Genomic DNA, 12997 nt, shown 5'->3' on the forward strand with positions numbered 1-12997 from the left:
TTATAGCAATGCCTGATACATCATTAGCACATCATTATCAATACAGGTAAATTTAAAAATTATTAGCTGTAGGCAGATCAAGACCATCCTGGCCAACATGGTGAAACCCCGTCTCTATTAAAAATACAAACAAATTAGCTGGGCGTGGTGGCGCACGCCTATAGTCCCATCTACTCGGGAGGCTGAGGCAGGAGAATTGCTTGAACCCAGGAAGCGGAGGTTGCAGTGAGCCGAGATCAGGCCACTTTACAACAGCCTGGGTGACAGTGCAAGACTCCATTTCAAAAAAGATAATAATAATAATTAGTGGTGTCATCTTTAGAGTATGCCACAGTTTGATTAAATAATTACACAAGCATCCTCCTAAAGCGAAGGGAAAAGCATTTCACGATCCTAACAGGGAACCGTGCGGGTTGTTCTCCTCTCTTGTAATTAGCAGAGACGTGTATCAGCTATTTGGAGAATTATTACAATATATTTTCACTCCTATAAACAAAATATATTTTAAAATACTTCAGTAGCAGCGAAAACACGAAGGTACCTGCCCCCTATTTCATAGCCTTCATCTTTTCTCAAGGAAGCCTCAATTGTATTTTAATTAAAACAGGAAAAACCTTGGAGCAATGCATCCTCGTTCTACATAAAGCAGAAGTCTCTCTTACTTTTTCTTCCACGAAAGGAAAAAATATTATATAAAACTGTAATACATCATAACTATGTGGGGCTGATCACAGGAATACAGGACTGGCTCAACATTTTTAAAATCAATCAATGTAATTGATCATATTAAAAGACTAAAAAAGAAAAACTCAATAGATGCTCAAAAGCTTTTGACAAAATTCAGGATCCACTGATGATTAAAAAAAAAAAATACCGTTCATGACCAGCCTGGCCAGCATGGTGAAACCCCATTTCTACTAAAAACACAAAAATTAGCCGGGTGTGGTGGAGCGTGCCTGTAATCCCAGCTACTCTGGAGGCTGAGGCAGGAGAATCACTTGAACCTGGGAGGCAGAGGTTGCAGTGAGCAGAGATGGCACCATTGCACTCCAGCCTGGTCAATAAGAGCAAAACTCTGTCTCAAAAAAAAAAGAAAGAAAGCAAAAGAAAAAAAACCTAGGCTGGGCACAGTGCCTCCTGCCTGTAATCTCATCACTTTGGGAGGTTGAGGTGGGCAGATCACCTGGTCAGGAGTTCGAGACCAGCCTGACTAACATGGTGAAACCCCATCTCTATTTAAAAAATACAAAAATTAGATGTGGTGGCGGGTGCCTGTAATCCCAAATCCCAGCTCTTCAGGAGGCTGAGGCAGGAGAATCACTTGAACCCAGGCAGTGGAGGTTGCAGTGAGCCGATATCGTGTCACTGCACTTCAATCTGGGTGACAGAGTGAGATTCCCTCTCAAAAAATAAACAAAACAAAAAAAACAAAAACAACCAACCCTCAGGTAACTAGGAAAAGAAGAAATCCTCCTTAACCCAATAAAGGATATTTACAAAAGAAACCCAATACCTAACATAAACACTCAATGGTCAACAACTAAACGCTTTCCCCCAAAGTTCAAGAACAAGGCAAGGAAACCTCCTCTCACTAATCCTAGTTAACAAATACCACTCAGTAATTAAGGCAAGGAAAAACAGTCAAACTTACTCAGATCGGAAAGGAAGAAATAAAATGCTCTACTTGCAAATGACATAATTGTCTATGTGGAAAATCTACAGAAAAGATTCTAAAACTAAATCAGCTAAGCTAGGTCACAGGACATAGGGTCAATATGCAAAAGTCGATTGTATGTTTAGATATTAACAATGAATGAATGGAATTTTAAAAATTAAGTGACATTTACAATAGCACCAAAACCACAAACTACTTAGATAGAAATCTTTTATTTATTTTTATTTATTCTTTTTTTTTTTTTTTTTGCGACAGAGTCTTGCTCTGTCATCCAGGCTGGAGGGCAATGGCGCGATCTTGGCTCACTGCAACATCTGCCCCCGCTGCCAGGTTCAAGCAGTTCTCCCACCTCAGCCTCCCGAGTAGCTGGGCTTACAGGCACCCACCACCGTGCCCGGCTAATTTTTGTAATTTTGTAGAGATGGGGTTTCACCATGTTGGCCACGCTGGTCATGAACTCCTGATCTCAGGTGATCCACCCGCCTTGACCTCCCAAAGTGGTGGGATTACAAGCAGGAGCCACTGCGCCCGGCCTACTTAGGTATAGATCTAACTAAATATGTGCAAGTTGTATAAGCCTAAAACTGCAAAACACTAACGGAAAAAAAAAAAATTAAGACCTAAGTAAATGGAAACACAAATAATATTCCTGGGTCAGGAAATTCGGTATTATGATGCCAGTTCGCACCAAACTAATTTGTATATTCAAATCAATCACAATTAAAATCTTAGCAGGATATCTTATAGATAGCAACAAGCAGATTCAAAAATTTACATAAAGCTATAGTAATCACAGCAGTGTGATATTGTCAAAAAGAGATACACAGGGCCAGGCTCCGTGGCTCACGCCTATAATCCCAGCACTTTGGGAGGCCAAGGTGGGTGGATCACTTCAGGTCAGGAGTTCAAGATCAGCCTGGCTATAACATAGTGAAACCCTGTCTCTACTAAAAACAAAATTTAGTGGAGCGTGGTGGCACATGCCTGTAATCCCAGCTCCTTGGGAGGCTGAGGCATGAGAATTGCTTGAACCTGGGAGGTGGAAGTTGCAGTGAGACAAGATTACACCACTGCGCTCCAGCGCTGGGGACAGAGCAAGACTTTGTCTTAAAAAAAAGGAAAAGAACAGATACACAGATTAATGAAACAGAACAGAGTCCAGAATAGACCCATGCACATACACAGTTAGCTGATTTTTGACAAATGCACAAACAAAGTTCCATGGAGAATGTTCAGCTTTCTCCACAAAAGATGATGAAACAATAATAGGACACTCACATGCAAAAGAAAATGAACTTCACCCCATTCCTGCACCCTTATAAAATATTAACTGAAAATGGATCTTAGACCTAAGTCTTAATTTTAATACTAGAAATTTCTAGAAGAAAGATATGAGAAAATCTTTATGACCCTGTGTTAGGCAAAGATTTCTCTGATATGACACAATCCATAAACAATAAAACTGATAAATGAACTTTTAGAATTTCTGACTTGTTAAAGACATTACTGAGAGGAAAAAAAAAGACTGAGAGAACATATTTATAAATCAAATATTTGACAAACCACTTTTATCCAGAATGAATAAAAATCTCTAAAAACTCAGTAAAGCCGGGTGCAGTGGCTCACGCCTGTAATCCCAGCACTTTGGGAGGCTGAGGTGGGTGAATCACAAGGTCAGGAATTTGAGACCAGCCTCGCCAATATGGTGAAACCCCGTCTCTACTAAAAAATACAAAAATTAGCTAGGTGTGATGGCGTGTGTCTCTAGTCCCAGCTACTGGAGAGGCTGAGGCAGAAGAATCGCTTGAACCTGGGAGGCGGAGGTTGCATTGAGCCGAGATCCACTGCACTCCAGCCTGGGCGACAGAGCAAGACTCCATCTCAAAAATTAAAAATAAAAAAATAAAAAACTCAGTAAGAAAACAACTTGATTAAACATTATGCACTTCAAATAAGATACATGGATGGCAACTAAACACATGAAGAGAGTCATGATTAGTCATTAAGAAAATGTATATTAAAAAACACAATGAGTCTGGGCTCAATGGCTCATGCCTGTAATCCCTACACTTTGGGAGATGAGGCAGGAGACTTGCTTGAGCCTAGGGCTTCAAGACCAGCCTGGGCAACATAGGCAGACTTTGTCTCTACAAAGCAAAACAATTAGCCAGGTGTGGTGGTACACACCTGTAGTCCCAGCCACTTGGGAGGCTGAAGCAGGAGAATCACTTGAGCTGAGGAGGTTGAGGCTGCAGTGAGTCATGATGTCACCATAGCACTCCAGCCTGGGCAACAGAATGAGATCCTGTCTCAAATTAAAACAAACAAACAAACAAAAAACAGCCAGGCATGGTGACTCATGCCTGTAACCCAGCATTTCGGGATGCCAAGGCAGGTGGATCATCTGAGGTTGGGAGTTCGAGACCAGCCTGATCCACATGGAGACACCCTGTCTCTACTAAAAATACAAAATTAGCTGGGCGTGGTGGTACATGCCTGTAATCCCAGCTACTCGGGAGGCTGAGTCAGGAGAATCGCTTGAACCCGGGAGGCAGAGGTTGCAGTGAGCCAAGATGGCACCATTGCACTCCAGCCTGGACGACAAGAGCGAAACTCCATCTCAAAAAAAAAAAAAAAAAAAAGTGAAGAATCTAAACGAACTGCTAAATAAAGAAGTCAGAATCGGAATGTTATGTTGATTTCATTTACGTGGCATTCTAAAAAAGCTGAAATTATAGAAACAGAGAACAAATCAGGATTCCCGAGGGCTGGCAATGTGGGAGTGGTTGATTACAAAAGGGCACCACCTGGGAAATATTTTGGGCAAAAAAAACTGTTTTGGTGTCTTTTTTCTTTTTTGAGACGGAGTTTCGCTCTTGTTACCCAGGCTGGAGTGCAATGGCGCGATCTCGGCTCACCGCAACCTCCGCCTCCTGGGTTCAGGCAATTCTCCTGCCTCAGCCTCCCGAGTAGCTGGGATTACAGGCACGCGCCACCATGCCCAGATAATTTTTTGTATTTTTAGTAGAGACGGGGTTTCACCATGTTGACCAGGATGGTCTCGATCTCTTGACCTCGTGATCCGCCCGCCTCAGCCTCCCAAAGTGCTGGGATTACAGGCGTGAGCCACCGCGCCCGGCCTGCTTTTCTTTTGTCTGTTTCTTAAGAGAAAAAAGGCTGAAAAGACAGATCATGAATCAGTGGCATTTGTTGCAGAGCCTCTTCATGGTGAGGCAGATGCAGTAATTTTGGAAATGCCTGACGTGCAAAGTGTGTGGGCCTGGGTGAGATCAGAGGCCGGGCTGGCTCAAGGTGAACCCCGTACTGAGTCCTCAGTAGGGTCACACAGTCCAACCGGGACAATTTCCCTTTCGCAACAAAACAGTGTCTTGGTAAGCTAACGGGAACTTGAAGATCTCAAGATCTTATACACTGAACTTTCAGAATAAAGTCACAGTGTGCTAATTTCCGGCAGGAGTGGACAGACCACAAGTTACGCTGGAATCCTGATGATTATGGTGGGATCCATTCCATTAAAGTTCCATCAGAATCTCTGTGGCTTCCCGACATAGTTCTCTTTGAAAAGTAAGTATCACATCGTTTCTTACTTACAGGGAAAAAATAAAAAATAAATATTTAAAGAAGTTAAAAAAAAAAGAAAAGTAAAATCACAAGAGAAAATGAAATTGGTCAATTAACACTAGGAACAGAAAATTCTGATTCAGACAAAATATTTCAAAAAATTCAACTTTAAATGACAAAATAATTGTTTCTTTTAAGACAATTGCCTGGTGTTGTGGTAGAAAAGTCATAAAACAGAAATAGTCAATGCTGGGAAAAAAGCAAAAACTAGCAGGTGCTCCAGCGACCGTTAAGGTGAAACTGCTTTGATTGCAGCGCTGACGGCCGTTTCGAAGGCTCCCTGATGACCAAGGTCATCGTGAGATCAAACGGGACCGTCGTCTGGACCCCGCCCGCCAGCTACAAAAGCTCCTGCACCATGGACGTCACGTTTTTCCCGTTCGACCGGCAGAACTGCTCGATGAAGTTTGGATCCTGGACTTACGATGGCACCATGGTCGACCTCATTCTGATCAACGAAAATGTTGACAGAAAAGACTTCTTCGACAATGGAGAATGGGAAATACTGGACGCAAAGGGGATGAAGGGGAACAGGAGGGACGGCGTGTACTCCTATCCCTTCATCACCTACTCCTTCGTCCTGAGACGCCTGCCTTTATTCTACACGCTCTTTCTCATCGTCCCCTGCCTGGGGCTGTCTTTCCTAACAGTTCTCGTGTTCTATTTACCTTCGGATGAAGGAGAAAAACTTTCATTATCCACATCGGTCTTGGTTTCTCTGACAGTTTTCCTTTTAGTGATTGAAGAGATCATCCCATCGTCCTCCAAAGTCATTCCTCTCATTGGAGAGTACCTGCTGTTCATCATGATTTTCGTGACTCTGTCCATCATTGTTACCGTGTTTGTCATTAATGTTCACCATAGATCTTCTTCCACGTACCAGCCCATGGCCCCCTGGGTTAAGAGGCTCTTTCTGCAGAAACTTCCAAAGTTACTTTGCATGAAACACCACGTAGATCGCTGTTCGATCCCAGAGAAAGAGGAGAGTCAACCAGTGGTGAAAGGCAAGGTCCTTGAAAAAAAGAAACATAAACAGCTTAGTGATGGAGAAAAAGTTCTGGTTGCTTTTTTGGAAAAAGCTGCTGATTCCATTAGGTACATTTCAAGCCATGTGAAGAAAGAACATTTTATCAGCCAGGTGAGTAAACTGGTATTCCCGATAACGCCACCATAAAGGTGAACCAAAGACAAATATTTTGACATCTGTTTACAATAAAATGCTGTCCTGGTTTAAATGTGGCATTATGAGACATGCTCTTTATACATATAACATTTAAAGCAGGCCGGGCGTGGTGGCTCACGCCTGTAATCCAAGCACTTTGGAGGCCAAGGCGGGCGGATCACCTGAGGTCAAGAGTTCAAGACCAGCCTGACCAACATGGTGAAACCCCGTCTTAAAATAAATAAATAAATAAATAAATAATAAATAATAAATAAAAAATTAGCCGGGCATAGTAGTGCACACCTGTAGTCCTAGCTACTCTGGAGGCTGAGACGGCGGGAGAATCGTTTGAGCCCAGGAGGCAGAGGTTGCAGTGAGCTGAGATTGTGCCACTGCACTCCAGCCTGGGTGATAGAGCAAGACTCTGTCTCAAAAAAAAAAAAAAAAAAAAAAAAAAAAAGAAGAAGGAGAATGAGAAGGAGAAAGAGAGGTATTGTGGGAAGAGTGTGAATTTCAGACTGAAAACAGTCCTGGGCTCAGATCCTATTCTGAATGACTTAGACAAGTTACTTAACCTGAGCCTCAGTTTTCTGAACCATACCTTGAAAGGTTTGTGTGAGGATTAAGTGACATAAAACACAAATACGCACAGTGTGCCCAGCACACAGGGGCTCAGCTTCGTTCTGTAAGCAGTCAACAAGTGTGAATTCTCACCTTTCTAATTCTCATCCTCATCCTTCATTTTTTTTTTTTTTTTTTTTTTTTTTTTTTTTTTTTTAGTAGAGACGCAATTTCATCATGTTGGCCAGGCTGATCTCGAACTCCTGACTTCACGTGATCCACTGCATTGGCCTCCCAAAGTTCTGGGACTACAGGTGTAAGCCACCATGCCCGGCCCATCCTTCTAAACAGTCCTTCCCCAGTGGAAGGAAAATATTATTTGATGTGCAAATATTCAGCATAAAAAAGTGATCTCTTGCCTAAAGCAAGTTACATACTTTCAATTTATATAATAACTTCAATTTATAGAGTTTAATTATTTTACTCTAAAATCGATGAAGATTAAGTGCCAAGAGCCTGATCCCGTAAACAAACGGATGAAAGAATTTTTTAAGAAATATCCTTCTATATTTTATCTTGTATTCACAGACACTGCCTCATATATCCTCTCTCTTAACAATCTGTTATGTTTTTCATCCACTTAAAAATTTTTTTAAAACCACTAGAAATATGACTGCTGCTAGACAAATATTCAGCTGTCAAGTTGGAGGTTTTTTTGTTGTTTTTTTTTTAATCTTTTAAAAACACTAATACAGGCCAGGCGCAGTGGCTCACGCCTGGAATCCCAGCACTCTGGGAAGTCAAGGTGGGCAGATCACCTGAGGTCAGGAGTTCAAGATCAGGCTGGCCAACATGGAGAAACCCTGTCTCTACTAAAAATACAGAAATTAACTTGGCATGGTGTTACACACCTGTAGTCCCACTTGGAAAGCTAAGGCAGGAGAATCACTTGAACTTGGGAGGTGGAGGTTGCAGTGAGCTGAGATTGCACCACTGCACTCTAGCCTGAGCAACAGAGCAAGGCTGCATCTCAAAATAAATAAATAAATAAATAGGCCAGGCGCAGTGGCTCACGTCTATAATCCCAGCACTTTGGGAGGCCGAAGCAGGTGGATCAGAAGGTCAGGAGTGCAAGACCAGAGTGGCCAACATGGCGAAACCCCATCTCTACTAAAAAATACAAAAATTAGCTGGGCATGGTGGCTCATGCCTGTAATCCCAGCCACTTGGGAGGCTGAGGTAGGAGAATTGCTTGAACCGGGACCCGGGAGGTGGAAGTTGCGGTGAGCCGAAATCATGCCACTGCGGTCCAGCCTGGGCTACAGAGCGAGACTCCATCTCATGACTAAATAAATAAATAAACGAATACAAAGATTTAAATAGTTCTTCCCAACTCCCCGCCCCAGACCAGGGCCGAGAACATTTTTTTTCTCCAGAAGGATGAGGACTCCCTTTCCTTTCAGACTTCCCAGCCTGGTAGCTTGTTCGTGCTCTGACTGCATGTTTATGGACCTGCCGCCCACTTGCTGCATCTCTACTTCCTAATAAAGGGACTCGGTCTCCTCGCTCCCTCATGAAATTCTGTCTTGTCCTGTTGGGTTCTCCTCCTCGGCTGTGCCCTTCCTTCTGGAACTGCAGCACAGGTGGAGTGGAAGAAAAGAAAGCCCGTGACAGTTGGCCACAAAAACTCCTAAATTATAAATTTGTGATTCTTTTCATACATGTATCAGGAAGCACCCTAGTAAGATACACTGGCTTTTTATTCATGTAAAAATCAGACTTTTCCCATTCCGATCAGGAACGTTTACATATGCAGACAGAATTCTACTGTTTCAAGTGTTCCAGGCTGTTTCCTTTGGGCGCGATTAGGAAAGTCCCTGAAAGAACCTCAGCCTACACTGTGGCTGGGACATTAGATGCTTTTGAAAACTTAAGTAAATGCTATAAATCTGAATGTTACTCTTTTTAAATCCCTTGAGACGAATTCGGGACAGTTGCTCAGTGCCTTGCGTGAAGGGCATCTTTTTCTCTTTTGCAGGTGGTACAAGACTGGAAATTCGTCGCTCAAGTGCTGGACCGAATCTTCCTGTGGCTCTTTCTGATAGTGTCAGTTACAGGCTCCGTTCTGATTTTTACCCCCGCTTTGAAGATGTGGCTACATAGTTACCATTAGGAATTTAAAAGACATAAAGACTAGATTACACGTTAGAACTGATATCTGACTGTCGCACAGACGGAATCCAAATGCACGAGCTTGTTCTACAAACCCCGATCACATAGTCTTCGTGGAAATGGAACATCTCCTCACCGGAGAAACTCTAGTAAACGTGCTCATTTGTGGTTGCCGTGAGAGTGAGCTGCTTTTAAGGAAAGTGGAACCCCTCAGGCCCTGCCTTTGTTTCCCGGCATATTCAGGGAAAGATCATAGGTCCGGGCTTGGCCTCATAGCCAGAGTGCATGAAAAGGTGTTGCTACTTGGTGGACAAACACCTCCTGGAAGCAGCGGGCCTTGGCGGCGGGAGGGGAGACCCACCTAGAGTTTAAGGCGGTCTCTGCATCGAGCTATCTGTGGGGGCAGAGCCTGGATCTCCCACCTGCCCCGTCCTCCTGGGGCTCTGTTGTGCCTCCGTAGTGATGGGCCAGGCAAATCTCAACAAGGATTTGGGGATTACACTGGCAGGACAGCTGGTGCTGCACACTTAACACAGATTCCAGGGCGCTTGGCCTACTGAGGCAGGTTATTCATGGTTTATTCACAGCATGATAAGGCTTTCAGATGGTGAAACTGGAGCCCACTGTGAGCTGTGACTTGCTTTGAGGTCATGCATACCAAAATAACTCACAATAGAAACAAAGTCCTTTGCTGCCAGAAGTGCATTCATTAATCCTCATTATCTTTCCCTAGCAAACTAGGGTACAGAGCATTCTCTGATCATGGTTTCTGATGTCACCTCCTCTAATCAGATCCGTATCAGCAGTATCCTCTAGGCTCCCCATTCTGCTTCCCCGTCCCCCGGCACCTGGGTGAGCTTCACCCCCACCCACCATCATTCCTTCTGTAAGACTCTGAGGGAGTCTGCCCGGGTTCTTCTTGCCTCCAAAATTGCTGCTGCCGCCAAAGCCTTCCTGAATTTTAGCTTAGAGCAATTTTTCTCTCTGCCCAGTTATAAATCCAAATTCCTCTCTGGAGTACTTTTAGGCATGGCTCTTGCAAGCAGTTTGCAATCCAGGGCACGGAAGTGGCTCACACCTGTCACCCTAGCACTTTGGGAGGTCAAACCAGGAGGATTGCTTGAGGCCAGGAGTTTGAGACCAGCCTGGTCTCTACAGCAAGACCCTGTCTCTACAAAAAATTTAAAAAATTTTAAATGGTGATGTATGCCTATAGTCTCAGCTACTCAAGAGGCTGAAATGGGAGGATCACTTGAGCCCAGGAGTTGGAGGCTGCAGTGAGCCGTGATTGCTCCACTGCATTCCAGCCTGTGCGACAGAGCAAGACCCAGTCTCTTAAAAAAAAAAAAGAATCTAAGTGGCCAGGCGCAGTGGCTCACACCTGTAATCCCAGCACTTTGGGAGGCCCAGGCAGGTAGATCATGAGGTCAGGAGTTCGAGACCATCCTAACACAGTGAAACCCGCATCTCTCCTAAAAATACAAAAAATTAGCAGGGTGTGGGGGCCACACACCTGTAATCCCAGCTACTCCAAAGGCTGAGGCAGGAGAATTGCTTGAACCCAGGAGGTTGAGTTTGCAGTGAGCCAAGATCACGCCACTGCACTCCAGCCTGGGAGACAGGGCAAGACTCTGCCTCAAAAAAAAAAAACAAAAAAAAACCTAAGCATGAAACATCTTCACATATTATTACCACTAATGTATTTGTCTTATTAATGCCATTTAGTTTGTGTTTTCTGTATAACATTTTCTTGTTCCTTCATCTTTTTCAGCCTTGGTCAAGTTTGTAGTTTGTCTATTCCTTCTTTACCTTTAATGGATTGAAAGTTACATGTCCACTTCTATTAATTTATTAATAAACATTCAAATTGTTTAAATCAATGTTGAGAATTAGTGTGTGTGGCTGCCACTTTCTCTACAAAATAATTCCTTTGGGACCCTCACTTCCCCTCACCTTCATTTCACTTTTATCACTTTCCACATTTCTTTAAATCATCCAGAATTTTAGTTCTAGGTGATTTATTTTTATATTACGTGTTCCTTTCCCTAAGAACTATGTATTGACCTCGCATGTTGTCCACAACCACATGGCAAACAATTTTATTTCTTTGTTCATCGCTGTGTTTTATCTTAAACATTCCTCTTTTTCTGCTTCATTTGTTCCATTATTTCAGAGGAACGTGTCTTCAAGTAATTCTTTCAGGAAGTATTTGAATGTGGTAACCTTCGTGGACCCTTGCTTTTCTGAAATTGTAATTGATTTTGCCCTCACATTTAAATAATGGATGGGCTGGGCATGGAATTCTGGTTCAAAACTATTTTCCCTCAGAGCTTTGCAAATATCATTGTATAATATCTCATGCTCTAGATGAGAAGCATGCTGGGGTTGATTCTCATTCCTCACTTGATAGGTCCCACTAGGGTTTCAGCTTCCCAGTCAGTAATAAGAAGCATTGACGAAAAGAGTCAGACTCTAAAATATTTGAATAGATGTATTCTGAGCCAAATATGAGTGACTGTGACCTGGGACACACCCCTCAGGAGATCCTGAGGACAAGTGCCCAAGGCGGGCAGGGCACAGTCTGGTTTTATACATTTTAGGGAGACAGCAGACATCAATCAAATACATGTAAGGTTTGCAATGGTTCTATCTGGAAATCCACGTAAGGTTTACAATGAGTAAGGGCAGGACAACTCAAAGCAGTGCGGGCGGAGAGGGTTTTCGAGTTTAGGTAGATTTTAAATTTTTCTGACTGGCGATTGGTTGAAAGAGTGAATGGAGACCAAGGTTTTATCATGCAGATGAAGTCTCCAAGTGCTGGCTTCAGAGAGAAGAGATTGCAAATGTTTCTTAGCAGACTTGAGATCTGTGTTGATGTTAATGCTGGTTGGCTTTCCCTGAATTCCAAAAAGGAGGAGGGTATCCTAAGGTATGTCTGAGCCCCACTTCCATCATGGCCTGAATGAGTTTTTCAGATTAATTTTGTACTGCCCTGGCTGAAAGGAGGAGACCATTAAGATGGTGGGGAGGCCTTAGAATCTCAGTTCTGGTTTACAGAAGTTACGATTCATGCATGACCTTTGAAGGGCCCCCTGCTCTAAATTTCTACACTTTGGAGAATTTGACTAGAGTTTCCACAGTTTTTAAACCACACAACTCATTGTAACTTTGCTCCTTTGGGAAAACATGATCTACTTTATCAGCACTTTAGGACAGGATTTCCAGGAATGCACTGTGATGAAAATCAAGGATTCCTGGCCTTAAATTATTGTTGGGATTGTGGATTCAAAGGGCAGGCCACTATTTCTCTCCTTTTTGTTGAGAATACTATTGATGCCGGGTGCAGTGGCGCGTGCCTGTAGTCCCAGCTACTCGGGAGGCTGAGGTGGGAGGATCGCTCGAGCCCAGGAGTTCTGGGCTGTAGTGCGCTACGCCGATCGGGTGTCCACACTAAGTTCGGCATCAATATGGTGACCTCCCGGGAGCTGGGGACCACCAGGTTGCCTAAGGAGGGGTGAACCGGCCCAGGTCGGAAACGGAGCAGGTCAAAACTCCCGTGCTGATCGGTAGTGGGATTGCGCCTGTGAATAGCCACTGCACTCCAGCCTGGGCAACATAGCGAGACCCCGTCTCTGAAAAAAAAAAAAGAAAAGAAAAGAAAAGAAAAGAGAATACTATTGACTTTAACACACCACTTAACTTTAACTCTTAGTTTGCTAGGTAAAGGATGTCAACCTAAAATAGTCAAAAGGTTCAGAATCTAGTTTAAGCAGAGTTTATTCAAG

General features: G+C 43.4%; 1 protein-coding gene across 1 annotated transcript in view; it reads left to right on the forward strand.

The window, feature by feature from the left end:
* Nucleotides 1–9408, forward strand: part of CHRNB3 (cholinergic receptor nicotinic beta 3 subunit) — a 36670-nt gene extending 27262 nt beyond the window's left edge. The window contains exons 4-6 of the mRNA XM_012475989.2: nt 5151–5260; nt 5573–6455; nt 9079–9408. Of these exons, the coding sequence (XP_012331412.2) occupies nt 5151–5260; nt 5573–6455; nt 9079–9213 (1128 nt within the window). The 3' untranslated portion in view covers nt 9214–9408. The remainder of the gene's footprint in view (nt 1–5150; nt 5261–5572; nt 6456–9078) is intronic.
* The last annotated feature ends 3589 nt before the right edge of the window (nt 9409–12997 follow it).

The sequence above is a fragment of the Aotus nancymaae genome, unplaced genomic scaffold (genome assembly GCF_030222135.1).
Source record: "Aotus nancymaae isolate 86718 unplaced genomic scaffold, 86718_ANA_hifiasm-v0.15.2.pri h1tg000097l, whole genome shotgun sequence".
Classification (NCBI taxonomy): domain Eukaryota; kingdom Metazoa; phylum Chordata; class Mammalia; order Primates; family Aotidae; genus Aotus; species Aotus nancymaae.